Consider the following 27,657-nt stretch of genomic DNA (forward strand, 5'->3'; position numbering starts at 1 on the left):
CATAATATGGAGGTTTATATTGATGATATGCTGGTGAAAAGTATTGAAGCAGATTGGCACATTATCGATCTAGAGGAAGCTTTTGGTGAACTTCACAGATATCAGATGAAGCTCAACCCTAACAAATATACTTTCGAAGTGACCTCAAAATTTTTTTTGGGTTTTTTGTGACTCAAAGAGGAATCGAACCTAAAAAATCCAGGCTCTACTCGAGATGAAGCATTCGAGCTCTGTCAAAAAAGTTCCACAGCTCATTGGGTGAGTAGCTTCTCTCAGCTGATTTATTTCCAGATTAGCTGAAAAATATCTTTCTTTCTTCAAAATTCTCAGACATATTAAAGATTTTACTTGATCGGATGAATGTCGAGCTGCTTTCGATAACCTTAAGAAGTATCTTGGGTCTGCTCTATTGCTATCAAAGTCGATGGAAGGTGAGAAATTATTCATATATTTATCTGTTTCGACTAATGCTGTTAGTTCGATTTTGGTCTGAAGTGATGTAGGAACACAAAGATCAATTTATTATACAAGCAAATTGCTTCAAGATGCTAAAACTTGATATTCTAAAATTGAAAAGATGATCTATGCTCTTAGTATATCGATAAGATGGCTCTGACCTTATTTTCAAGCTCATTCTATCATAGTTTTGACTGATCAATTTCTGAAGTCTATTCTACAACGGCTTAATACTTCAGATCGGATTGCTTAATGACCTATTGAATTGAGTGAGTTTGATATTCACTATCATCCTCGGTCTTTATTAAAAGCTCAAGTGCTAGCTGATTTTATTGTCGAATGCTCTATTTTTGATGAAGAATCTATCTTAAAAAGCTTTAAAAATGTTTGCACGAACTCTTTCTGGGTATTGCATGTTGATGGAGCTTTTAATCAAAAAGAAGTGAAGCTGGTTTGATTCTAGCTAGCTCAGAAGGTATTATAACTGAATGCATTCTGAGATTCAATTTTGATACCTCAAATAATAAAGCAGAATATGATGTATTACTTACAGGACCTATGATGGCTAAAAAGCTTAATGTTAAAATGCTTAAAGTCTTTACTGATTCTCAGCTTATCATCGATCAGATACGAGATCAATTTGAAGCTAAAGATTTCACTTTATCTCAATATTTATATAATGTAAAAGAATTGTTGAAAAGCTTCAAAGACTTAGAAGTCATATAGATTCTCAGGTTGAAAAATATCCGAGCTGATGCTCTATCTCATCTAGCCACATCGGATTTCTTCGAACTCAGTTCAAATATTTCTATTGACATTATTGAAAAGCCTAATATTGAGATTTTGCTTATTGTCCAAATTGATTATGAGTCAAGTTGGATTGATCCATTGATGGAGTACCTTATCAAAGAAACTCTGCCAACTGACTTAGTTGAAACAAGAAAAATTAAAAGGCAAGCCCCATGGTATGTTATTCTAGACAACCAATTATATAAGAGGTCATATTCTTTCCCATTGTTATGATGTCTGAGACCATCAGAAGCTGATTATACTCTTCGAGAAGTTCATGAAAGAATCTATGACAATTACTTGGGGGGCAAATCTTTGGCTTACAAAATAACCAGATAAGATTATTATTGGCCTATCATTCTAAAAGATTCTATCGATCTTGTCAATAAATGTGATCAATGTCAAAAGTATGTCAATATTCAACATCAGCTTGCATCTGAACTCATTTTTATTATAGCACTTTGGCTATTTGCTGTGTGGAGAATAAATATTCTGAGATCTTTCTCGATGGCCACAGGATAAAAAAAATTATTGATGGTAGCTATTGATTATTTTACTAAATGGATAGAAGCTAAAATCCTAGCACAAATCACTGAGAAAAAGATGAGAGATTTTATATGAAAATCAATTATCTACCATTTCGGTTTGCTTCAAGTCATAATTACCAACAACGGACGGCAGTTTGATAATCAGAAGTTCAAAAAATTCTATTTTGAGCTCCATATTGATCATTGATTCATTTCAGTTGGATATCCACAGTTAAATAGAGAAGCCGAAGTTACTAATAGAACTATTCTTCAAGATTTAAAAATAAGGCTCACTGAAGCTAAAGGACTCTGGATAGAAGAGTGTTACAATATTCTCTAGACATATAGAACTATACCTCGGGTACCAATCGGAAAAATAATTTTCAAGCTCATCTTTGGGATAGAGGCAGTGATACCTGTTGAGATCGATCTTCCTATAACCAAATAGAAAATTTTCAAACCGAAAGCAATTCAAATCGATTGAGGAACGATCTTAGTTTACTTGATGAAACTTGAGAGGGAGCCCAAATCCGCATGGTAGCTTATAAACAAAGAGTGGCTAAATATTATAACTCTCGGATAAAGCCTAAAATTTTTCATAAAGGTGATCTAGTTCTCTAATGAGCTGAAGTCTCAAAGTCAACAGAATAAGGAAAACTTGCTCCGAATTGAGATAGGCCTTATCAGATTACAGAAGTAATTCACCTAAGAGCTTATCGAATTAAAAATCTAGATAGTACGACCATTCCAAGGACATGGAATGTTAAAAATCTCAGAATATATTATTAATGAGATCTTTTCAATAAAGAATTTAATTTTTGTCCTAATAAAGATAATGTTCTGGCTCAAGTTTCTGTTGAAGAATCTTTCTTCATCCAAACCAGATTGGTGTAATCTGACCAAATGGAGTCAGAAAAGTTTCAAAAGGATCAAGATAAAAAGCCAATTTTCGGATTGAGCTTAAGTCTAGAAGGACCAAGTTGAAAAGCCAATCTCCGATTTGAGCTTAAGTCCGAAAAGATCAAGATGAAAAGTCGATCTTCGAATCGAGCTTAAATCCGACAGAATCGAAGATCGGCTTAAGTCCGAAAAGATCAAGATGAAAAGTCGATCTACGGATTGAGATTAAGTCCGAAAGGACCAAGATGAAAAGCCGATCTATGGATCGAGCTTAAGTCCGAAAGGACTAAGATGAAAGTCGATCTCTGGATCGAGCTTAAGTCCGAAAGGATCAAGATGAAAAGTCGATTTTTGAATTAGACCTTATAAAAATTCGAAGTCTCGATTGGACCAAAGTTTCGAAAGGACTAAGATCAAAAGTGAGATATCCGATCTTCAAATTGGACCTTGTAAAAATTCAAAATCTCAATTGGATCAAAAGTCTCGATATGACCAAGATCAAAAGTGAGATATCCGATCTCCGGATTAGATTTAATCAAAAAATATGGAACCTCACAAATATCAATTTGACAACTTTCAGCTTAAATTCTCAGACAACATGCCCTTAAAAGGGAAGAAAATGAGGCATCAAAGATTGAAATCCTATCAAATAAACAGGAGATCTGACCTACCCACTCTAAGCTCAAGTGGAAGGATGCAGTGGTTCACTTGAAGAACCAAATAGCACAGATTCGCCACCTCGGACAAGCTAAAAATTTTTTTATGAACTACTTTCGTCCAAAGCGATCTCTTCAGACTCAAAAGTGGGGGGCAAGTATTGTGGGATCTTACCAACTCAGTCAGTATCTTCGGGACTCATGCTTAGGAGCTCTCGAGTTGATAAGTATACTAATATGAGCCTTGACTGCCGACCTCATCAGAAGGTCGAGCTCATCATAAGACCGACGTCAACAGATATCCGACCTCATCAGGAGGTTAAGATGATCAAAATGCTGATTTCTGGCACATGACAATATAAGAAGACAGCGGTATCTGGCCGATCAGATGCTTCAGTACTATCTGCTAAGTCGGCTCAGTCAAGAACTACTAGTAAGAAAGATACTCACTTTGGTTATTTATCTATCTCCCTCAATTGAATCAGAACTTACGTTAATTTTTGGTTGACTTGATTACTGACACTCATGATATGGCGCTTAGTTCAGATATTTACTGATGTTAGCTATCTCACATCGGTCTGTTACCGTTGTGCCACCACATCTACATACGGTTATCTGATAACTGTCATCCAGCTCAGTCGTAACCATCTTCCAGTTGTATTCCAGCTTATTTGCTACATGGACAGTTGTCTCATATCTCTACACAGTTGGCCATTCTGTTACAACAATCAAACGGCCTAATAGATCTTAAACGACCTAACAGTCTAACAGATCTCTAACAGTCTCACAGATCTCTAACGACCGAAATAATTTTTTCTTAAGGCCTAAGTAAACTTCCTTTATATAAAGGGGACAAAGTGCTCTCTTAAAAATAAGTAAAAACTAAGTCTGAACTCACAGAGACAAAGCTCTACTAAATTTTCACTAAGGAATCAGAGTTTTTTTCACTTAGAGTTCATTTTATTTCTCTCCACTTACAAACTATCACTTTTTGCTTTCTACTTTTCCATTTTCACTATCTATTTTTAAGGCTCCGGCTGACTTAAGCATCGGAAGGTTCTAAATCGGAGAGCATCCTACGATTTTGGAATTTTTTTTGCAGATTTCGCTTGCGGTTCACGTCAATACAACTGTTATAGCCCAAAACCCTTTTCAGCCCACAAAAGCCCAAACAGAAAAAAAAAAAAAAAAACAGAGGAATTCTAAACCGGGAAGAAGACTCCCGATAGGAGTCTCCTTCTCCGGCGAAATCCGAGCAAAGATCGAACTCCTAAGACCCCTCGGAGTCCTAGGAATTCCTATAAGAAGACCCCCTCTCTTTAGAATCGATTCATCGATCTTTTCTTCCCCTCTTTCTCTTCGATTTTCCCGAAGAAGAGCCGCGGGCGCAGTTGGTTCCTCGCCGTGTTTTCTCTCCGACGAGGTCCCAGGAGGTTGTGGTAAGTCCTTCACTTTTTCCTCCCTTCCTTCCTCTTTCCCCCGTGCGTTTGTGCGTGGTGGCCGGCGACGAGCGTCGCCGATTTTTGGTCGGGAACAGACTCTGTTTTTTGGCTTATTTTCCTTGAAATCTCCGGCGTCGGCGATCGGAAATTGATCGCCGGCCACCCTCCTCCGTGATCGGGGGAGTGATTCCCGTCGGCCGCCGGCCTCCGCCGCAGCGGCCGTGGCCCGAACGGCCGGTCAAGGCCGAGGGGACGCCGGACCCTGTTCCGATGCGGGAAGAACCGAGAAGAAGAAGAAAAAGAAAAAGAAAAGAAAAGAAAAAGAAAAGAAAAGAAGAAAAAGAAGAAAAAGGAAAGAAAAAGAAGAAAAAAGAAGAAAAAGAAAAAGAAGAAAAAGAAAAAGAAGAAAAAGAAAAGAAAAAAAAAAGAAAAGAAAAGAAAAGAAAAGAAAAGAAAATAATAATAATAATAATAATATATATATATATATTTATATATATATATATATGAACAAATAAGTAATTAAGTAAATAAGTAAATAAATAAATAAATAAATAAATAAAAGAAAAATTGAAATTGATGAGAGAGAGAGTTTCTCTCTCTTCTCTCTCTTCTTTTCAGTCTGAACTCTGACTTTCTCTCTCTGAAATTGGACTTTCTCTCTCTACTTTCTCTCTCTAGAATTTTCTTTCTCTAGGATATTTCTCTCTCTTGATGGATTCCTCTCTCTCTAAAGTTATTCCTCTAGGATTAGCGTAGTGGGAGGTCTCATCTGATGATTTTGATCGAGTTTAGGAAAGAGCCGATTTTAAGTGAGGTTTTGAGTTGGGATTTGTTTAGATTTAATTTTGAATTAAAATTAATGTAAAAATATAATTTTGGATAATAGGTACGGAAGAATCTCCTAGAAGTTAGTCGATCCGTTCATTCAGTGCCCCGTGAAAGGTAAGTAATGAATCATCTTCTCGAGATATTCCATATTTATTCTGAAAATAAATAATTATTCTCTGAAATTATGCATGATTTATGAAATTATGTTTTGAAAGAAAAGTGCTTTTGAAATGTTATGGTATATCGATTTATGCACATGTTTAGTGAAAGATTATGATATATATTGTGATACTAAATATTTTGATATAGATCGGATTTATGCTCTCAGCCTAACTATGTTTCAGTGGGCCCCGCCAATGGGGATTATACGTTGGTACTTTGTGGACCCTGCCAGTGGGGGTTGTGTGCTGGTATTTGTGGACCCTGCTAGTGGGGGTTGTGCGCTGGTATTTCTGGACCCTGCCAGTGGGGGTTGTGCGCTGGTATTATGTGGACCCCGCCAATGGGGGTTAAACGTTGGTCATAGTCGAGGCTGTTGAGTTTCGAGTGTTTTGAATCGAATCAGATTTATTATATGTAAATATTTGAAAATATTTGATTTGCATTAAATCAGCATGAAATATATTTTTATGTTTTATTTGCAGCATTGTTCTTGAAAATTAAATAATATCTGAATATCTGGTAGAGATACTTGTTACTTACTGGGCTGTCTAGCTCATTACCTTTCTTTCTATTTTTCAGATTCAGATAATTAATTTCAAGCGTGGGAAGAAACATTGGGACAGAGCTTTTAGAGGCAAGATTTAGCATTGTCAACACCTCACTGAACCTAGATCTATTATTTTTATTGTTTTTAGTAAAAATTTTATTAGATGTAAGACATTTGATTTAATTACTTGAATTATAGTTGAATAATAATTATTTGAATTTATTCCGCTGCGATGCATTGATATCGTGATGAGATGCCTTGCATGCTTATGGAGAGAGTTCTTCATGAGTATGCGGCGGTTGCCGCGACCCTCGATTCACAATCTCGGGTCGGGGGCGTGACAATTAATATGGTATCAGAGCATAAGTGGATAAATTATAACACATAGAATTTGACATAGTATGAGTGTAGGTGGGTAAACATTAGAAATATTGGGACGTTAAAGTATGAGCATCATAATAATAAAAACATCAAAAGATCAGTTAAGGGAGCAATAGACAATAAGACTCAACAGATTGATGGTGAGCCGTGCTCCAGATGTGGCAAAAATCATGCAGACAAGGATTGCTATTGGAATACCGGTGCTTGTTTCAAATGTGGTCAGAAGGATCATAAAATTGCTAGCTGCCCGCTAAATACTGAAAATCAAGTTGGCCAAAGAACTCATGAAGGACAACATAAGGGTGGCGGACAGATTTCTAAAACCCAGGGAAGAGTTTATGCGCTTACTCAACAAAATCCACAGGCTTCCAATACAATGGTGACAGGTATGAAAAATTTCGAGGACGAAATTTCTTTTTAGGGGTGAAGAATGTTATAGCCCAAAACCCTTTTCAGCCCACAAAAGCCCAAACAGAAAAAAAAAAAAAAAATAGAGGAATTCTAAACCGGGAAGAAGACTCCCGATAGGAGTCTCCTTCTCCGGCGAAATCCGAGCAAAGATCGAACTCCTAAGACCCCTCGGAGTCCTAGGAATTCTTATAAGAAGACCCCCTCTCTTTAGAATCGATTCATCGGTCTTTTCTTCCCCTCTTTCTCTCCGATTTTCCCGAAGAAGAGCCGCGGGCGCAGTTGGTTCCTCGCTGTGTTTTCTCTCCGACGAGGTCCCAGGAGGTCGTGGTAAGTCCTTCACTTTTTCCTCCCTTCCTTCCTCTTTCCCCCGTGCGTTTGTGCGCGGTGGCCGGCGACGAGCGTCGCCGATTTTTGGTCGGGAACAGACTCTGTTTTTTGGCTTATTTTCCTTGAAATCTCCGGCGCCGGCGATCGGAAATTGATCGCCGGCCACCCTCCTCCGTGACCGGGGGAGTGATTCCCGTCGGCCGCCGGCCTCCGCCGCAGCGGCCGTGGCCCGAACGGTCGGTCAAGGCCGAGGGGACGCCGGTCCCCTGTTCCGGTGCGGGAAGAACCGAGAAGAAGAAGAAAAAGAAAAAGAAAAGAAAAGAAAAAGAAAAGAAAAGAAGAAAAAGAAGAAAAAGGAAAGAAAAAGAAGAAAAAAGAAGAAAAAGAAAAAGAAGAAAAAGAAAAGAAAAGAAAAAAGAAAAGAAAAGAAAAGAAAAGAAAATAATATATATATATATATATATATATATATATATATGAACAAATAAGTAATTAAGTAAATAAGTAAATAAATAAATAAATAAATAAATAAATAAAAGAAAAATTGAAATTGATGAGAGAGAGAGTTTCTCTCTCTTCTCTCTCTTCTTTTCAGTCTGAACTCTGACTTTCTCTCTCTGAAATTGGACTTTCTCTCTCTACTTTTTCTCTCTAGAATTTTCTCTCTCTTGATGGATTCCTCTCTCTCTAAAGTTATTCCTCTAGGATTAGCGTAGTGGGAGGTCTCATCTGATGATTTTGATCGAGTTTAGGAAAGAGCCGATTTTAAGTGAGGTTTTGAGTTGGGATTTGTTTAGATTTAATTTTGAATTAAAATTAATGTAAAAATATAATTTTGGATAATAGATACGGAAGAATCTCCTAGAAGTTAGTCGATCCGTTCATTCAGTGCCCCGTGAAAGGTAAGTAATGAATCATCTTCTCGAGATATTCCATATTTATTCTGAAAATAAATAATTATTCTCTGAAATTATGCATGATTTATGGAATTATGTTTTGAAAGAAAAGTGCTTTTGAAATGTTATGGTATATCGATTTATGCACATGTTTAGTGAAAGATTATGATATATATTGTGGTACTAAATATTTTGATATAGATCGGATTTATGCTCTCAGCCTAACTATGTTTCAGTGGGCCCCGCCAATGGGGATATACGTTGGTACTTTGTGGACCCTGCCAGTGGGGGTTGTGCGCTGGTATTTATGGACCCTGCCAGTGGGGGTTGTGCGCTGGTATTTCTGGACCCTGCCAGTGGGGGTTGTGTGCTGGTATTATGTGGACCCCGCCAATGGGGGTTAAACGTTGGTCGTAGTCGAGGCTGTTGAGTTTCGAGTGTTTTGAATCGAATCGGATTTATTATATGTAAATATTTGAAAATATTTGATTTGCATTAAATCAGTATGAAATGTATTTTTATGTTTTATTTGCAGCATTGTTCTTGAAAATTAAATAATATCTGAATATCTGGTAGAGATACTTGTTACTTACTGGGCTGTCTAGCTCATTACCTTTCTTTCTATTTTTCAGATTCAGATAATTAATTTCGAGCGTGGGAAGAAACATTGGGACAGAGCTTTTAGAGGCGAGATTTAGCATTGTCAACACCTCACTGAACCTAGATCTATTGTTTTTATTGTTTTTAGTAAAAATTTTATTAGATGTAAGACATTTGATTTAATTACTTGAATTATAGTTGAATAATAATTATTTGAATTTATTCCGCTGCGATGCATTGATATCGTGATGAGATGTCTTGCATGCTTATGGAGAGAGTTCTTCATGAGTATGCGGTGGTTGCCGCGACCCTCGATTCACAATCTCGGGTCGGGGGCGTGACAACAACTCTCAGCTCTCCAGTTCGGTTCGTTATCGACCTCACCTTTTGAGCCTTGTAGCGATAATAGTTTTTGTATAGTTGGCTATATAAGATGTGATCCAATCTATTATATTATTAGCTTTTCTATAAAAATGAGATGCTAGAAAAAAAAGAGCAAATTTTCGGTAGAGCAGTCGTGGGATGAGAACCGGCCTCAATAGAAGGTGAAGCTGATAACCACCTATTTTCAGAAATAGAAAAATAGAAAACAAATGGGTATCGATCAGTCTATGCTCAAATACTTTCCGCGTGAATACAACTTGACCGACTCGTAGCTCTAGCCCCTTGAATTCGTGGGAGGAAGAGAGGCCACCTCAACGCTCAAAAGTGCCTCCATTTCACGTGCCAAAATCTTCCACGTCAGTACCCAGAAGACACGAGCAACCTCGAGCAAGCTCTGGACCTCTGGAATCTTCTCCGCCTTCTCTGGTACCTCAGCTGTCCACGTGACAACGAGTTCATGGCCCAAACCATGGAGGTGATGTGGCCTCGTGGCAGCCACCCTTTCTGCCTACGTCTTCCTCTTCCTCTCCCTCTATAAATCTCGCCACCTAGCAACGCCTACAACCCAACCCGTCTCAAGAAAAAGATCACGAGATCTCAAGCTAGCATTTGATTCCTCCCCATTCTTTTGTTCTTGCTGCTCTTTGTCATTGTCTACTCATTTTCTGCACTTGGAGGCTCGAAGATGGCCACTTCAGCCACACTTCACTCCTACATGGCAGGCGTCATGCCACGTGTTGGCTCCAAGAGCCGCTCTACGGGCCTTCGTTCCACTTATTTACTGCCATGTCAGCGTCCCATGCGCATTCGCTGCCAAGCTGAGGTGAGAGCGGGCACTAAACACCGCAGCATGCTTTACCTATCTCTGTTCCAAATATTAATTTGTTGTATGGTTTTTAATTATAATTAGCTTTTCTGTCGCACCATGAAACCGATCAACCTACCTTTAAATAATGTCACACTCCTTGTTAACAAGAGAACGGATTAAATCAAGAAAGCATGGGATTCATTGAATATATATATAGGTTTCATGGATGGTACATGGGATGCGTGCATTAAAAAAAAAGAAAATTTCTAACAAGCTCATTTGGATTAAAGTTGAGTTCTAGGAACATGTTCAATCAATTACTGATCCAATAACAAAAAGGTGCTCCAGGAGGACAAGATCCAGTATTTTCTGTAAACCACCAAAGGCACAATAATTAATTTATGCCTAAAAGAGCTCCTCTTCTTTATCCGGGCCTCCCGTACCTTTTTTTAAGATATCTTTCTGGGTCTATTAACTTTCTCAATAAAAAGTTATGGAACTGCAGTTACTTGGCAGGCATGACCAAGCCGACTCCAACTCGGGCTCAGGAACTCATATCTAGTAGGAATTGGGAACCCAATACTAAATGCAATCCGTAAAATTTATGGAATGAGGTCTAGCAAATCTGGAACTGACTAAAAAATATAAAGTCCTAAATTAACAAGTTGGTGCAAAAGCATGCAAATTAATTAGCAATTGTCAGAAGGGGGAAAGAAAAATCAAGGCTAATATGATCACTCGGTTTAATAGCATAACCGAATCATCATTCAGTCTTGGCATGTATCAGCTCGAACAAAACATGAACATGAACGCAAGGATAAATTAGTAGCTCGCATTTGGTGCTACACCATCCATACCGAGAAAAGATTTTTTTTTTTTTATTTGTTGATAATTAAACAGGATCAGCCGCAGAAGCAATCTGCACCTGTCACACCTCCACCACAGCCGGCTCAGGCCCCTACTCCAAAGCCGAAGGCCAAGGTAATTCTATTAGCATACATTTTTTTTTTTTATCAGTTATACTATCATTTCTATTCTGGTACCTAAGCTACCAGACAAATGCTGGGGAAAATGAATACACCACTATTCCTAATCCAAATATAAGCTCCCATTTGCCATAAATTATAGTGAAAATGCTTCCATACAAATGCTCTTGACAGAGAATCCTGTAATCTGTAGATCATTTTATTCATAAGATTTATTTGATTAGTTGCAGACATAATCCATACAATTAATAATTTTTCCACTCACCATGAATGTTGTTAGTAGATGGCAATTGACATGATATACATAGTAGCATCTCTCAGGTCGTAATCTAATCCATCTTTACACATGATAGGAGAGCACAAAATTTTCGGACATGCTAGCATTTAGCGGGCCAGCACCAGAGAGGATCAATGGAAGGTTGGCAATGGTTGGTTTTGTCTCAGCCTTGGCAGTTGAGTTGGCGAAGGGCGACGATCTTGCAGCTCAGCTAATGAATGGTGGCTTGCCATGGTTTGCGGGCACTGCAGCCTTGTTGTCAGTGGCCTCTCTGGTGCCATTGTTCAAGGGTGTAAGTGCACAATCTCAGTCCGGTGGCCTGATGACCGCCGACGCAGAGCTGTGGAATGGCCGGTTCGCCATGCTGGGCTTGGTGGCACTAGCTTTCACTGAATACTTGAAGGGAGGCCCTCTTGTGTAAAGGACTTCTCATTGGTTCATGATTAGCTCTTTGATGTATCTAGAAATGCAAGCAATATTATACAAGTTAGCATGGTAGATTTCAAATGTTTATACTGGGACAAATGAGCTTTTGTGATAATTCCTTATTCCTCTTGGAATATGGTTGGATGCCACAATTGCTGGATTCGCTTCAATGGTTAACACACATCCCTGGAAGGATTAGCATGACCCCAAGATATTTCCCTGAAGCCAAGCAACAAAAGTTGATAGGGCTTCAATACGGCTCTAAGCTTCCAAAGCAACTCAATACTTTGCTTTGATGTTGTTAGATACTCTTTAAGTCTTAATTCATGTATCTCACAAATCAATCACATGCCCTACGTAATAAATTTGTCAGTAGTACTAATAGTTCTTGAACTTCTAAATCATCTATACTTGGAACGAGGAATATATGGTAAAATCGTCTAACCTTGCCACATCAAAATAGATAGAAGATAAATGATTGTTAAATGTTGTACTTCACCCATCATTGTTGAACATCAGCATGCTGATGTAGCTTTGATCAGCTTTAACTAATTCATCCCAAAATGTGTCTGCACAATATGCACTTAAACTTATGAATTACTGACTTCACAAAGCCAAAAAAAACTTGAACAGTCGGCTCATATGAGGAACAAAAATAAGTTCTTGTAGGCCATCTTGATAAGTTGCCAAGACTCGAGTCCTAGCAACACTGAATATTATGCATTATAATAATGAGTCCTATTATATATAATCGGGTTAACAGACATCCGAGGTGCAAATCCCAAATCCGTCTCAAATCCTATAAAGTTTTGCTAAATAAGTCCCATTAGGACTTAGCATAGATTGGATATCTGAAAAAACTCGTTCAGCTGCCATCCATAAAGAAAAGATGAGTAGTGATCCTACAAGATATCTTCTGTATGATTGGCTACATAAGATGCAGTCCAATTGACATCCACCTATACAATCATGAATGTAAGGGTGAGCACCATTAATCTCAAGCTAGAGCCATGTCGTTTAATAATTGTATTTGAGTCCCCCTCTTAGGGGCCATATGTGCAACTTATCTCACTTCAAAAACACTATTGAACCTTCTAGCTAGGAAAAGATACACCAGTTGAACGTAGGTGATGTTTTACCTTTCCAAAGTCCAAACACTTCTACATACATCTCTAGAATCTTGGGGCCTTTTTTTTGGCAGCTATCTTTATTAGAGTTGACGTTTTTTTTTTGTTTTCCAAAGAATTGCTTGCTTTTTTTTTTTTTTCCTTTGGTACTTCAGAATTGCTCGCTTGTTGCCCATGTATAGGATTTGATTTGAAATAAGTGATTAAGGCAACAAATCACAGAAATTATCAAATTCTGTGCTAACTATTGGTCTGAATCTGTAAAGCGAAAGCTTTTTCTGGAAGGAACAGCGTTAGCTATTACTTTCTTAAAACCATTCAGAAAGTTTTCCCAATTTTTAATCTTATGGGAATTTAATGGCTGGATCTCTTCAGGCATCTTTGTTGGTGTTCCGTTTGCAATTCTGTTCTCATCCACCCAAATACAAGCACTGTCGTTTCACCAAGAACTGCTTGTTTCTCTCTTTTAAAGACTCTGGGGAATTTGGCTATTTTTCATCAAGGAAAAAGAAAGAATTGGCTAAATAAGATTTTGCATAATTCACTTTCTGGAGATTATGGATCAACAAACACATTTTTTAATTTTGCTCGAAAAAAGAAACACCTTTTTTGCTTTTTGTTTGGTACATAACCGCATAAAACTTTATTGTCTCAGTTATTCAACATTTGAAAGGGAAAGGAGGAATTGATCCGATGCTTCTGAAGGAGAACAACACATGACTAGAAGATCTTATGCCATAGAATTGGTATCTTTTGGAGGAGTATTCGCATTCCTCCAACAAATTTTTTCAAAATTATCGTAGGTTCTTGTGCCAGCCACCTCTTCTTCACGTACTGCATTGGATATTTCTGTTAGGTCCTCTTTTGTGAGCTTTACCTTCAAAGAACCGATATTATCATGTAGATTCTTGATCTTTGTTGTCCCTGATAACAAAAGAATAAGATGGTTAATAAAATGGAAAAGCGCATATATACTATTTATCCATCCAACCATCCATCTATTCAATCCATCTATTTATCTGTCTATTCATATCTTTATATACTTTTGAGAAAATCCATATCTATATGTACAAAATATATCAAAAGGCTGGTTATATGTGTGTCCCTATATTTTAAACATTAATCAGCTAATTACGGTTGAAATAGGCAAAATATAACTTTCTGCAAGGAAAGGGAGAAGATGACCAAGAACTTGATCATGAAACTGGAGTATGAAGTTGGAAGCCAACATTTTTTGGGATTTTCTTTCCCTACAGAATATTCATACCTGCACCTACTTTTATGAAATTGTAACATTATTTAAAAGAAAAGGATTATCTCAATGTGCCATAATTCAGTACATTGATTGATCAGTACATGGAAAAGTGAAATTAGGACAACCAAAGAGAGAGAACCTTAGCAGGAGAGATCTTATAGTAGGTAATTATTTGAAGAAGAGCTGAAGCAACTAGATAGGTGTTAAAGCTTTCCCTAAACTATTTTTTCTGATTGTGATGTTATGTTGAACAAGGGCTCTACAGAGATGTACCAATTAAGACAGTTGCAATCACATTTCCTATTTGTTCTTTTCTTCTTGGGTACCTCTTCCGCTCTCTATCTTCTCCTTTTCTTCTGTCTTTTTCTTCCTTCATTAGCTTAATGAAAGTGGATTAGGCCTTGGCCTAAGAAATTTGTAAGAAGTACTAAAGAGTGTAGAATCCTTTTTTGGTGATCATTGCATGGAAAAGTGAATAATTCTTGAGGGACCAATATCAGATTATATACAGAGTATCTGTGAGATGAACATTGATTTATCTTTCAACTGCTATACTGTTCAAAGCCATTATTAGCAGAAAGCTAACAAATTTTTAAGAAGGAATACTTTATTCCTGGCAAGAAATTGTGGCGTCTTTAACAAACTTGTTGGGGGATACCCACCGACCGACCGACCGACTATCGGAGGGCCCGACCGGCTGGCGGCCCGACCGACCGTGTCCGGCTGGCGGCCCGACCGACCGTCTCCGACTGGCCGACCGACTGACGGGCATATCGACCGATTGACGGTCGGAGCGCCCCGACTGAAAGCCGGGAGTGCCCGACTAACGGACGCTACTGACGGCTTTTCAATGGCCCAATCGCCGACTGGAGGTATGTCGGGCGTATCCCTCCCGACCGACCAAACCCAGAGGCCGACTCACATGAAACTCGCCGACTGACGGAGGAACCCGACGCCACTCTGCTGGCCACCGACCAAGGGTCGGCCGTCTCCTCCCATCGCCGTACAGCCGCCAGACCTTGTCAGCTCTGACACGGACATGCGGCACAGTTACCCAGGGGCATTGTCCCGCCGAGAGCGAGGTCAACCCTGGTGATTAGACGGCCACACGGCGACATGACATTTTCACAGCGGCTCTGACAGTCTACAGTGAGTTGACAGTTCCTCACTTGTCTGCGCCATTAATGACGGCGCCATACCGTGCTCCACTATATATACCGGGGAAGGCAACAGTGCAAGGACCGATCCGCTCGTCTCTCCCACATACGCAGGCTCGCTCCTCTCTCTTCCTCTCCCTCTCTCCTTCTCAGAGCTCTCTGTCTGCATTTCACTGTTGCCCAGTCACCTCTCTGACTTGACCGTCGGAGGGTCCCCGCCGGAGCCGCCTCCGGTCAGTGCGGACTTCCTTTTGCAGGTGCACGCTTCCCGGCGATCGGGCGACGAGGCGATTGACCGCAACAGATTGGCGCGCCAGGTAGGGGGCCAGCATGACAAAGACAAGAGCTCAACGATCGAGAGTCACTGGGTCGGCAAGGCGCTCTTCCCGCCGGGAAGAAGCCTCCCCGCCCCCACCGGCGGCGGAGCCTAGCTCTCCGCGCCCTGCAGTGACCACGGAGGCCCAGATTGCGGCCATCGTACGGCAGATGACCGTACTGACCGACGCAGTCAAAAGCCTCCAGCAACAACCGGCGGCCCGACCTATGCCTTCCAGGAGCAGCCGCCGACGGCCGCGCCGACCCCTGTCGCCTCCAAGCGAGCGCTCTCAACAGCGCTCCCACGGAGAGGAGGGGCGACCACGGCGCGACGACCGACGGTCTCAGCGGCCCTCTCCTTCCCCGTTGGAACGGGCGAGGAAGGAAAAGCGGCCGCGTACACCGTCGGCCTCTCTTTCAGAATCCTCCGGAGGCTCCACTCCTGGGGTCTCCCAGCATCGACGAGCGGACGACTACGAGCGACGGTTCGAGGAGATCGACCGCCGGCTCGCCCAACTGCAGATGGACGGCCAGAAGTCTTCGAACGACGTCAACTTCCAGACCGCCCAGCCTCTCTCTCGACTGGTCCTCGATGAGCCGATTCCCAGTCGGTTCAAAATGCCGAACGTGGAGCCATACGACGGCTCCACCGACCCAGTCGACCACCTCGAGAGCTATAAAGCTCTCATGACAATTCAAGGGGCAACCGACGCTCTTTTTTGCATCGGCTTCCCCGCCACACTTCGCAAGGCTGCCAGGGCTTGGTACTCCGGTCTTCGATCGGGCAGTATCCATTCCTTCGCGCAGCTCGAGCACTCATTCGTGGCCCATTTCAGCACCAGCCGAAAGCCGCCGCGAACGTCGGATAGCCTTTTCTCCCTCAAGCAGGGGAAAAACGAGACGCTCCGACACTTCGTGGCGCGATTCAACGCGGCCACGCTCGAGGTCCGGGACCTCAACGAAGACATGGCGGTTTCAGCCATGAAGCGGGGCCTGAGGTCGTCCCGATTTACTTATTCTCTGGACAAGACCCTCCCCCGAACATACGCCGAGCTACTGGAGCGCGCATACAAGTATATGCGCGCGGACGAAGGAGCGTCCGACCGACGCCTGGTCGAGCCCAGGGGTCCGAAGGAGAAGCGAAGAAAAGGTCGGGAGCCCGCCGAACCAAGCAGGCCCCCGGCCGATAGTCGGCTTTCTCCACCCCGACAGATCCAAAAATCACCCCGCCGACAGACTCCGAGGTCGGTGCGTCCCAGGTATGACTCCTACACTCCTCTCTCCGCTCCCCGTGCGCAGATCTTGATGGAGATCGAAGGGGAAGAATACCTGCGACGGCCTCCGCCTCTGAAGGCAAAGGGCCTCGACCATCGAAAGTACTGCCGGTTCCATCGGAGCCACGGCCACGACACCGAGCGATGCATCCAGTTGAAGGATGAGATCGAAAATCTTATCCGCCGAGGGTATCTCGGCAAGTTTCGAAAGGGTCCGCCGACCCGACCGACTGCCGATCGACGCCCCCAGCCGACTGAAGAGGCACCGACTAACCAGCCGACGGCTGGAGTCATCAACATGATCTCCAAGCGGCTGGGATCGGGGACGTCTAAGGGGGGGAGCCGACGAAAAAGCCGCACCCGGACGACGTGATTACCTTCTCAGAAGACGACGTTCGGGGCATCCAGACTCCCCACGACGACGCTGTTGTTGTGTCGGCGACAATAGCCAATTATGATGTAAAACGAATTTTTGTTGATAATGGAAGTTCGACAAATGTTTTGTTTTACTCGACCTTTTCCCGAATGCGACTACCGACTGATCGACTTAGTGGGGTCTCCACGCCCTTGATCGGCTTTGCCGGAGACACCGTCACGACAGAAGGAGAAATCACCCTGCCCGTGACGGTCGGTACCGAACCACGGCAAAGCACAGTCTCTCTCATTTTCGCGGTCGTCCAAGTTCCTTCGGCCTACAATGCCATACTCGGGCGACCCGAACTGAACGCCCTCAGGGCGATCGTCTCGACGTACCATCTCCTTGTTCGATTCCCGACCAAAAACGGAGTCGGAGAGATGCGCGGGGATCAACAGCTCGCCCGACGATGCTTCCAAATCTCCGCCCAAAGCGACGAGACAAAGGATCCCCTGACAATCGACAAACTGGATCAACGGGAGGAGGAAGAGCGGGGTTCGCCGGCCGAGCAGCTCGAGGCGATCCCGATAGGAAAAAATCCCGACAGAAAAGTTTGGATTGGGTCTCAATTGCCCGACACCGAACGCCACCGACTGGCGGAGCTGCTGACGGCCAACGCCGACATATTCGCATGGTCGGCAGCAGATATGTCGGGCATCCCTCCAGAAACAATTACTCACCGACTCAACATCGACCCGACGATGAAGTCGGTGAGGCAGAAGAAAAGGTCCTTCGCCCCAGAAAGGCAGAAGGCCATTGACGAAGAAGTGGACAAGCTGCTCGAAGCAGGCTTCATTCGGGAATCCACGTATCCCGATTGGCTCGCCAATGTCGTCATGGTCAAGAAAGCCAGCGGGAAATGGAGGATCTGCATCGACTATACCGACCTCAACCGAGCATGCCCGAAGGATAGCTTTCCACTCCCGAAGATCGACCAGCTGGTGGATGCGACGTCCGGATTTCGGCTGCTTAGCTTCATGGATGCCTTCGCCGGGTACAATCAGATCCAGATGGCGCCTGAAGACGAGGAGCACACCGCGTTCGTGACCCCCAAGGGCCTCTACTGTTATCGGGTGATGCCCTTTGGATTGAAGAATGCCGGCGCCACCTACCAGCGACTCGTCAATAAGGTCTTCAAAGACCAGATTGGGCGTAACATGGAGGTGTACGTGGACGACATGCTGGTAAAGAGCACGCAGATCCCGGACCATGTTCAGGATCTCGAGGAGACCTTCCGCACCCTTCGACGACACCGAATGAAGCTCAACCCGACCAAATGTGCCTTCGGGGTGACCTCGGGGAAGTTCTTCGGATTCCTCGTTTCTCAGAGAGGGATCGAGGCCAACCCTGAGAAGATAAAGGCGATCCTCGACATGCGTCATCCGAACACCAAGAAGGAGGTCCAACAACTGAACGGAAGAATCGTCGCTCTTAGTCGATTCATTTCCCGATCAGCTGAAAGGTGCCTCCCGTTCTTCAAGACCCTGCGCCAGGCGAACGGTTTCTCTTGGTCGGATGAGTGCGAATAGGCCTTTGAAGACCTGAAAAGGTACTTGGCTTCCCCGCCGCTGCTCGTGAAGCCGCAGGTCGGGGAGACCTTGTATCTCTACTTGGCCGACTTCATCGCTGAATGCCCGACGACCGACCGAAGGTCGGGAGCTGAAGGCCCGGGACGAGATTCGGTCTCTGAGCCAGACCCGATCTCCACCTGGGTACTTCACATCGACGGAGCCTCCAACGCTCAGGGAAGCGGGGCCGGGCTCCTGCTCACGAACTCGGATGGGGTAGTCACCGAATACGCCCTCCGATTTGACTTCAAGGCCTCCAACAATCAAGCCGAATACGAGGCACTCCTCGCGGGCTTGAGGATGGCGAAGGAACTGGGCGTCGACAGCCTCCGGGCATTCTCCGACTCTCAGCTGATCGTGGGGCAGGTCAAGGGCGACTTTGAGGCGCGAGATCCGACCATGATCAAGTATCTTCAGAGGGTAAAGGATCTCGTGGCCCGCTTCGGGCATTTCGAGATCTCCCACATCCCCAGGACGGAGAACGCCCGTGCCGACGCTCTCTCCAGATTGGCAACGTCGGCCTATGATTCTTTGGGTCGGACGTTTGTCGAAAACCTCCAACAGCCGAGCATCGATCGGGTCGAAGAAGTACAGCAGCTAACGTCTGAACCAAGTTGGATGGACCCGATCATCCAGTACCTGTCCGAGGGGACCAGTCCCGAAGATCCCGCGGAGGCCAAACGACTCCGATGGTCGGCGTCACAATATGTGATCATGGACGGCCGACTCTACAAGAGGTCGTTCTCCCTCCCTCTGCTCAGGTGCTTGGGACCGACCGACGCTGACTACGCCCTCCGAGAGGTTCACGAAGGAATTTATGGGAATCACTTGGGGGGCAAGTCCTTAGCCTTCAAGGTCTTACGACAGGGCTACTACTGGCCGACCATGAGGAAGGATGCGGCAGAGTTGGTCCGAAGGTGCGAGCCATGTCAGAAGTATGCCAATATTCAGCACCAACCGGCCAGCCAAATCACTCCCATTGTCGCTCCATGGCCCTTCGCTCAGTGGGGAGTCGATATTCTCGGCCCCTTCCCACCGGCGTCGGGCCAAAGGAAGTTCATCGTTGTCGCCATCGACTACTTCACGAAGTGGGTCGAGGCCGAGCCCTTGGCGCAGATCACCGAGCAGAAGATGGAGGACTTCGTCCAAAAGTCCATCATCTTCAGGTTCGGATTGCCGCACACCATCATCACCGACAACGGACGGCAATTCGACAACCAAGACTTCAAGGACTTCTGCGCCAGGTTCCACATCCGTCATCGACTAACTTCAGTCGGGCACCCACAGTCCAACGGTGAGGTTGAGGTGACGAACCGAACCTTGCTCCATGGACTCAAGACCCGACTGAACGAAGCCAAAGGTCTCTGGATCGACGAGCTGGGCTCCGTCCTATGGGCTTACCGAACGATCCCCCGTGTCCCGACCGGAGAGTCGCCGTTCAGTTTGGCCTACGGGACAGAAGCTGTGATCCCGCTCGAGATTGGCCTGCCGTCTTCAAGGGTCGAGCAGTACCACGAGCCGGACAACTCCGAAAGTCGGAGGGCCGACCTAGACCTTCTCCCCGAACTGCGAAATGAGGCTCAAATCCGAATGGCCTCATACCGACAGAGGGTCGCCCGGTACTACAACGCCAAGGTCAGACCAAAGCTCTTCAGGCCTGGCGACCTAGTCTTGAGGAAGGCGGAGGTGTCGAAGCCCTTGGACCAAGGAAAGTTGGCTCCCAACTGGGAAGGACCCTACAAGGTTGCTGACACCTTCGGGCCGAGAGCCTATCGGCTGGAAACCCTTGAGGGAAAAACCATTCCCCGGACTTGGAACGCCGACAACTTGAAGCTGTATTGCCAGTGAATTCTGTAATTCAATTATCGGAATACATGTTCAGTTTGAAAAATTGGAGTTCTAACTCTTCCACTACCGGTCGGCGCTCAGACCCGACGCGCCGACGCGGATCTGGCACCGACGACACATCGGCCCCTTACACGGACCGATGCATCTACAACGACGGGAGTCAATATTCCTTCGACGACTTGTCGGACCTCCACAAAGGGCCGACGGACTCTTATGAACGGGAGTTCATGCTCCCTCTACGGTCGAATTTTCGGGCAGAATCCGTCGGCCGACAGGCCGATCGGGCCCCGACCGAAGAAAGGCAAAAAGCCCACGCGACTATTGTCGCGACTTCCGATCGAGCTACGGCCGGTCGAGGGATGTTCGGCTTACCACCGTCTGTCACACGACGCGACCTTTGTCGCATCTACGACTTGCCGACCGACCAACGGCCGGCTGAACGACATTCGGCTTACCACCGGACGTCGGAAAACATCGAACCCGACGCAGGGGTATGGGGACCCGACTTACTATCGTTTCTCCGACACTGCGCCGGACGCCGACTTCGACTGTCGGAACCCGACCTAAAGTCGGGACACATTTTACTCTCGGGGCTGAACAAGTTGCTGAAGCCCTACCGACTTATGCGAGTTGGTGACTTGACTAAGTCAGCGACTAACGTTCGACATTGCAGACATGTTTGGCATTGCAAACAGGGGGAGAAGGCAAAAGAAGAATTCATTCAAGACTTAAAGAAATTTTTTCCATAAACAAAGGAAAGTCTACAAGGTAAAGGCCGGAGCCCGATTACAATTCAAAGCAAAACAGAAGACAAAATAAAACCGACTAATCATCGGAGTCGACGTCCTCCACTGGACGACGATGCGAGTTGGTCGGAAGATCTGCTCCGACTTCAGCCATCGGAGCCGACTGGTCTTCGGCAACCGGCTCTGCGACGTCTTCGGCTTCCGCCCTGGTGGAGAGACCATCCGACGCTGGTCCGGCCGTCTCCTCCGCAGCTGGGGCCTCCGACCCTGGCAGAACCACGTTGCTGAGGTCAAGTTCGGGGTACAAGCTCCGAACGGCTTCCCGGGCATCCTCGTACCCGACTTGGTACGAGAGGTAGCCGCTCTCGAGGAGCTCTTCGCGGTACTCCTCTGAGTCCCGGAAGACCTCGACCGCCCGACCCAAAGCCTCCTTCGCCGACTCTGATTCGGCTTTGGCAACGTCTGCGTCGGCCTGAGCGGCGGCACGGCCCTCTTCAGCCTTAGCGAGGTTCTCGAGACACGCTGGTTCTTCATCGCTTCGATGTCGGCGGGAAGGAGGAGTGCTTGGCATAGTCTCCTGGCCAAGTCGTGGTTGGCCAGGCCCGACGCACCCTCGGGAAGCGGAAAGTCGGCCGACCCGCCCGCCGACCGACCTTCATCACCCGACGCCATTGGGGCCTTACCTCGGCTTGCCGTCCAGGCCCTGACGTCGGAGATAGACGGCAAGCTCGAGCCCGACCGAGTCTCGGCAGACGGCGCGGCGGTGGCATGCGTCGGCAGCTCAGGTTCACGGACTTCCTCCCGAACCTCCGGAATCTGCTGGGCGGTCGGTGTGCCCCCGGCAGAGTCAGCCGCTCGACGGTCGGGCGAAGCAGCTCCCCCGACTGACGGTCCCTCGGACGGGACATCAACAAGCACTGTCGGCACCGACAGTGCGATCACCGGCTCCGCCTCCGACCCGGCTGGTTCGCTCGGCGGAACCACGCGGGGCCTCTTGGGAGGCTGCGACGGTCCGGCACCTGCCGCCGGCCTCTTCCTCACGGCGTGCTGACGTATGTCGGCTGCCGACAGTCGCGTCCTCGGCGGCATATCTGAAAAAGACGACGAAAGGTTAGAGCTAAAGAAGAAGACAGAAAAGAAAATGAAGATGTCGGGAGAATGCAAACCGACCTAAACGGGGGACCGGGCTAAGGCCGGCGTCGTACAAGGCCTGCTCGGTGACGAGCTCGCTCTGCTTCGGCACCGAGATATCCTTTAGCCGATGGAAGTCCTCCCGATCATCGGCCTCCACCCGACTGTTCTCATTTGGATCGGTTCGGGGGTTCCCCCAACGGACTGGAAACCCCCAAGGGGCAGAGGACGACGTGAAGAAGAACTGGTTCTTCCATCCGTGAATGGATGTTGGAAGACCAGTAATGAAAGAGAGCCCTTTCCGAGGAATGAAGTACCACCACCCTCGGGCTTTAGGGTGAGGGCGGAGGACAAAGAAAACTTGGAAAAGAGAGATCCGAGGTTCGGTCGGCAAAAGCCGACACAGGAGGGCGAAGCTGACTATCAGCCGAACCGAGTTCGGCGCAAGTTGTGCCGGGCATAACCCATAATAGTCCAGAACGTTCCGGACGAACTCCGGAATCGGGAATCGAAGGCCGGTCCGGAGATCCTCCAGATAGAAGGCCACCTGACCCTCGGGCGGGCTATTAACCCGACCATCGGCGCCAGGGGCGAACAGCCGAATCTGCTCCGGGACGCAGTACTGCTCCCGGAGCCGATCGACGTCCGGCCCCGAAAGTGAAGAAGCCTCCACCTCCGGGGACGACCGAGTGTCTTCGGTCGGCTCTCCCGACCGACTACCTCGTGGGGACGTCCTAGCCATGAGCTCAAAGAAATGGCAAGGAAGAAAGGAAAAAGAAAGAGGGGGAAGGCTACTCTAGCCCTTGGAAGGAAAGAGTCGCAAATGGGAGACAGAGCGGAGAAGTACCTGGAGCGGAGGCTCAAGCGGGCAGAGTCTCGACTGTAAAAATGAGAGGGGTAAAAAACCATGTGGGGGTAACTTTGTATATATAGTGCTCCCCAACGGTCGAGATGAAGGCACGCCCAGCAAAGACTCCCCATATTTCGCCGCGTGGCATCATCAGGGCCGTCCAACGATCCAACGGTTCGACGCACCCCCCTTCAGATTGCGCCACGTCGCCTCCATCCGCTCCACCGAATGCGAACCGATGGCCACACGCCATGTGTCGCGGCGGGACGCGACGTTTTGTCTTCCCGATGGGACACGACGGTTCCACTTCCCGATGGGACACGACGGTTTCACTTCCCGATGGGACATGACACCTGGCACCGGTTTTATCGCTGACACCAGCGGGACATCCGGCACGGCGGGACGTCCGGCGCCGACCGATACCTGATGCTGATGGGACGAGACGCCTGGCGCCGACTGGATGTCGGACGCCAGTAAACCTCTCGACATTTACAGGGCGCCGGACACCGTATCAATCGGCGGTACGGTCGGATCCTCGCGTACGACAAATCCACTCCTAGTCGTCAGCTCACCACCCGACTTAGAAGTGGAGGGGGGCAACTGTTGGGGGATACCCACCGACCGACCGACCGACTATCGGAGGGCCCGACCGGCTGGCGGCCCGACCGACCGTCTCCGGCTGGCGGCCCGACCGACCGTCTCCGACTGGCCGACCGACTGACGGGCATATCGACCGATTGACGGTCGGAGCGCCCCGACTGAAAGCCGGGAGTGCCCGACTAACGGACGCTACTGACGGCTTTTCAATGGCCCAATCGCCGACTGGAGGTATGTCGGGCATATCCCTCCCGACCGACCAAACCCAAAGGCCGACTCACATGAAACTCGCCGACTGACGGAGGAACCCGACGCCACTCTGCTGGCCACCGACCAAGGGTCGGCCGTCTCCTCCCATCGCCGTACAGCCGCCAGACCTTGTCAGCTCTGACACGGACATGCGGCACAGTTACCCAGGGGCATTGTCCCGCCGAGAGCGAGGTCAACCCTGGTGATTAGACGGCCACACGGCGACATGACATTTTCACAGCGGCTCTGACAGTCTACAGTGAGTTGACAGTTCCTCACTTGTCTGCGCCATTAATGACGGCGCCATACCGTGCTCCACTATATATACCGGGGAAGGCAACAGTGCAAGGACCGATCCGCTCGTCTCTCCCACATACGCAGGCTCGCTCCTCTCTCTTCCTCTCCCTCTCTCCTTCTCAGAGCTCTCTGTCTGCATTTCACTGTTGCCCAGTCACCTCTCTGACTTGACCGTCGGAGGGTCCCCGCCGGAGCCGCCTCCGGTCAGTGCGGACTTCCTTTTGCAGGTGCACGCTTCCCGGCGATCGGGCGACGAGGCGATTGGCCGCAACAAAACTCAAGTTTATCGGGGAAAGAACACAATTTCGATTCCCAGTTCTCTTGCACTTCACTAAAGCAGTAGTATCACTAAAAGTTTCAGTCCAGGTCTCAAGTTTCCATCAAGTTCTAGGTCCTTTTTCCTTCAGATTAGTTCTGTGTGTGGTTATGGTTCCTTGTATTCAAGGATAAATTCTGCTGAAAGAGATAAATGACATGTCTTCACATGCTAATATTGATGTTAGGGAAAATAATGTCACGGCAATTGCTTACCAGGGATGGGGACAACATCATCCCCTTGATGAAGAATCCAAGCTAGAGCTAGTTGAGAAGGAGTACAGTGATGCTTCTTGGCCAAGTTCTCTAGTTTCACATAGAGCGTCTTGTTCTTTTCTAAGTTCTCTCCAGAAAACCTTGGATGAGAAGCCTAGCAAAATTATCGATTGGTAATAAGTTAACAAACTTCATTTCAGAATATCAAGCATATTAGCTACTCAATTGTGTAAAAAAAATCTGAAATATAAAGCTTCGGTAGAAAAATTTGGATTTAATAAGAGTTCATACCAACATAGAATTTGCAGGTACACTTTCTGTAACTCCTCTGCCACCGAAAAAACCACGACCAAGAGGGCTATATGGAACTATTCCAATGCCAAGTTCTCTGCATTTCCATATGCAATACATTGAATGAATTTTAACAGGACAAAGTATAGCATCATGTAAAATATCGAGATTAGATGAATCAATGTTACTCCAGAAACTCAGCCATGCAAACCATCATGCATGATACTCTGTATCCTACTAACAAAATTTTGCAAATTTGCATATCAATTTGATAAAAATGGAGCTAAAACCAGACCTGCAAAGTGGGACTATCTCTCCCTCGATTTCACGAGTCCAGAGAGACCATTCCATCTGCACCGCAGTGATGGGATGCACGGCATGGGCACGTCGAATTGTGTCGGGGCTGGCCTCTGACAGCCCAATGTACTTCACTTTTCCCTCTTCCACCAACTTCTTAAGCTCCCCTATCTACCAAGTACCAAAAGAGAAGCATTTACATCAAGAACTCAATAGAAATGGTCCTTGCACACAGGAACAAGTTCTTAAAGTTGATGCTTACAGTTTCCTCTATAGGCACAGTCTTGTCTACCCGGTGCTGATAGTAGAGATCAATGTACTCCACACCGAGGCGCTTGAGACTTTCTTCGCAGCAAGCCCGCACATATTCCGGCCTGCCATTTATTACTACCTGACGAGTTTGCTCTAACCTCACAATCCCAAATTTTGTGGCCAATTGGATCTTTTCTCGGGGCAACTCCTTCAATGCCTAGAGCAACCATCCATCCTTTTGTCATACTAAGCACTCGAAAGTTGATGCATTCATGTTGAAGGGAAGAAAAGATAAACAAACCTTCCCAACCAAGATCTCATTAGTATGGGGTCCATATATGTCAGAAGTGTCAAAGAAAGTGATTCCCTTGTTGAAGGCCTCCTTGATGATGGATATCCCCACTTCGTCGGAGACTGGAGAATTGTACATCCAGGTAAGACCCATGCATCCATATCCTAATTTGGATACCTGGATAGAAGCAAAAGAAATCACCATATCACCATCATGTAAATGAATCAAAGAGGAGGGTAGCTGCTAACTAAAATTCATCTAGTGAGAAAAGAGTAGAATTATCCAATGTATTATCGAGTAAAAGCATGATGCCTACCTCTAATCCCTGGGTTCCTAACTTCACTCTGGGTTTCATCTGGGTTTTGTCCTGCTCTTCCATTGTTCTCCACACCGAAGAAAACTAAAGCCAGGCTCTCTCACAACAAGAAACCGTGAATACAGGAAACGTTACCGTTGGTGACGGATTTGTAAGGATTGGGTTTGAGTCGGCTCACCCGAAGTGAGCTTGCCGATGGATGCATCCGTATATTTTGTCAGCGGGATAGAGCCGGGTCAAAAGTTTGTATATGGTTTGAATTGTAAAATTAAGGAATAAATAACTCCAGGATGACCTCATCGCTTCCGTAAGAAACCTATTTACGAGGTGGCTGACGGTTTTCCAGGGGCAGCAAGTTTGCCACTCTCTAGCGTTACCGTTGGTGACGAATTTATAGGGGTTGGGTTTGAATCAGCTTACCGCGAGCTTGTCTCTGGATACATCCACACCTTTATGTCTCCGGAGAAGTGGCACGTATGTCCAGCGTGATCTCATCGCTTCCGTAGGAAATCCAGTTATGGGTGGCTAATAGTCTTCCGGGGACGACCAGCGCCTTCAAACGTGATTTGCCGCCGTCAAACGTGATGCCAGTGCTTTAGTAAGACGTGGGAGTAAGTCAATTTGTGCGTCTGTCCTGTTAAAGATTTTCGTTCCTTTTTGTATTTTTTAATAAGAAAGAGCCCTGCATCTCAAGTAGATCTATCAGATGCTGCTGAATGCAGTTCACTGTTATCAAAATCTGAATCAGGACCCCTGTTTTTCCTAAAATTCATGCTTTTAAAGTTTTTATATTAAAATAATACTATTATAATAGCAGGTATGATAATTCTACTTCATAAAATATTGTTGTTTTCTAGCGTGTGCAATCATTTTTGAAGATAAAATTGATATAAAAATTTAATTTTAAAAAATAATTTTGATTAAAAATAGTACTGATTAAAAATAATGTTGAATACTATTTTTTTATTACAAAAGTATAATATATTAGAAAAGGAATGAAATTGTAAGTGTGTAATAAGGACTCCTGTTTTTAACCTTGTGCA

The 27,657-nt window shown here is 45.8% G+C and overlaps 2 protein-coding genes across 4 annotated transcripts; one reads left to right on the forward strand and one right to left on the reverse strand.

The window, feature by feature from the left end:
* The first annotated feature begins 9,863 nt into the window (after positions 1–9,863).
* Positions 9,864–11,878, forward strand: LOC105055554 (early light-induced protein 1, chloroplastic). Of its 3 annotated transcripts, none has more exons than XM_073251968.1 (3): positions 9,864–10,132; positions 11,024–11,098; positions 11,457–11,878. In XM_073251968.1, exons 1-3 carry the CDS (start codon positions 9,995–9,997, stop codon positions 11,799–11,801), a joined length of 558 nt encoding a protein of 185 aa, XP_073108069.1. In that variant the 5' UTR covers positions 9,864–9,994; the 3' UTR covers positions 11,802–11,878. The 3 variants fall into 3 exon arrangements, with proteins under 3 accessions (XP_073108069.1, XP_010935694.1, XP_010935701.1); XM_010937392.4 differs by having other exon boundaries at positions 9,866–10,132; positions 11,018–11,098; XM_010937399.3 differs by lacking the exon at positions 11,024–11,098 and having other exon boundaries at positions 9,867–10,132.
* Positions 11,879–13,505: 1,627 nt separating this feature from the next.
* LOC105055545 (probable aldo-keto reductase 1) lies at positions 13,506–26,820 on the reverse strand. The gene is made up of 7 exons (XM_010937378.4): positions 26,615–26,820; positions 26,308–26,475; positions 26,017–26,223; positions 25,753–25,925; positions 25,458–25,554; positions 25,167–25,320; positions 13,506–13,857 (listed from the first exon to the last, which is right to left on the reverse strand). The coding sequence occupies exons 1-7, from the start codon at positions 26,675–26,677 to the stop codon at positions 13,664–13,666; spliced, it is 1,056 nt and encodes a 351-aa protein (XP_010935680.1). The 5' UTR covers positions 26,678–26,820; the 3' UTR covers positions 13,506–13,663.
* Between the last annotated feature and the right edge of the window lie 837 nt (positions 26,821–27,657).

Source organism: Elaeis guineensis, chromosome 2, assembly GCF_000442705.2.
Source record: "Elaeis guineensis isolate ETL-2024a chromosome 2, EG11, whole genome shotgun sequence".
Taxonomy (NCBI): Eukaryota; Viridiplantae; Streptophyta; class Magnoliopsida; order Arecales; family Arecaceae; genus Elaeis; species Elaeis guineensis.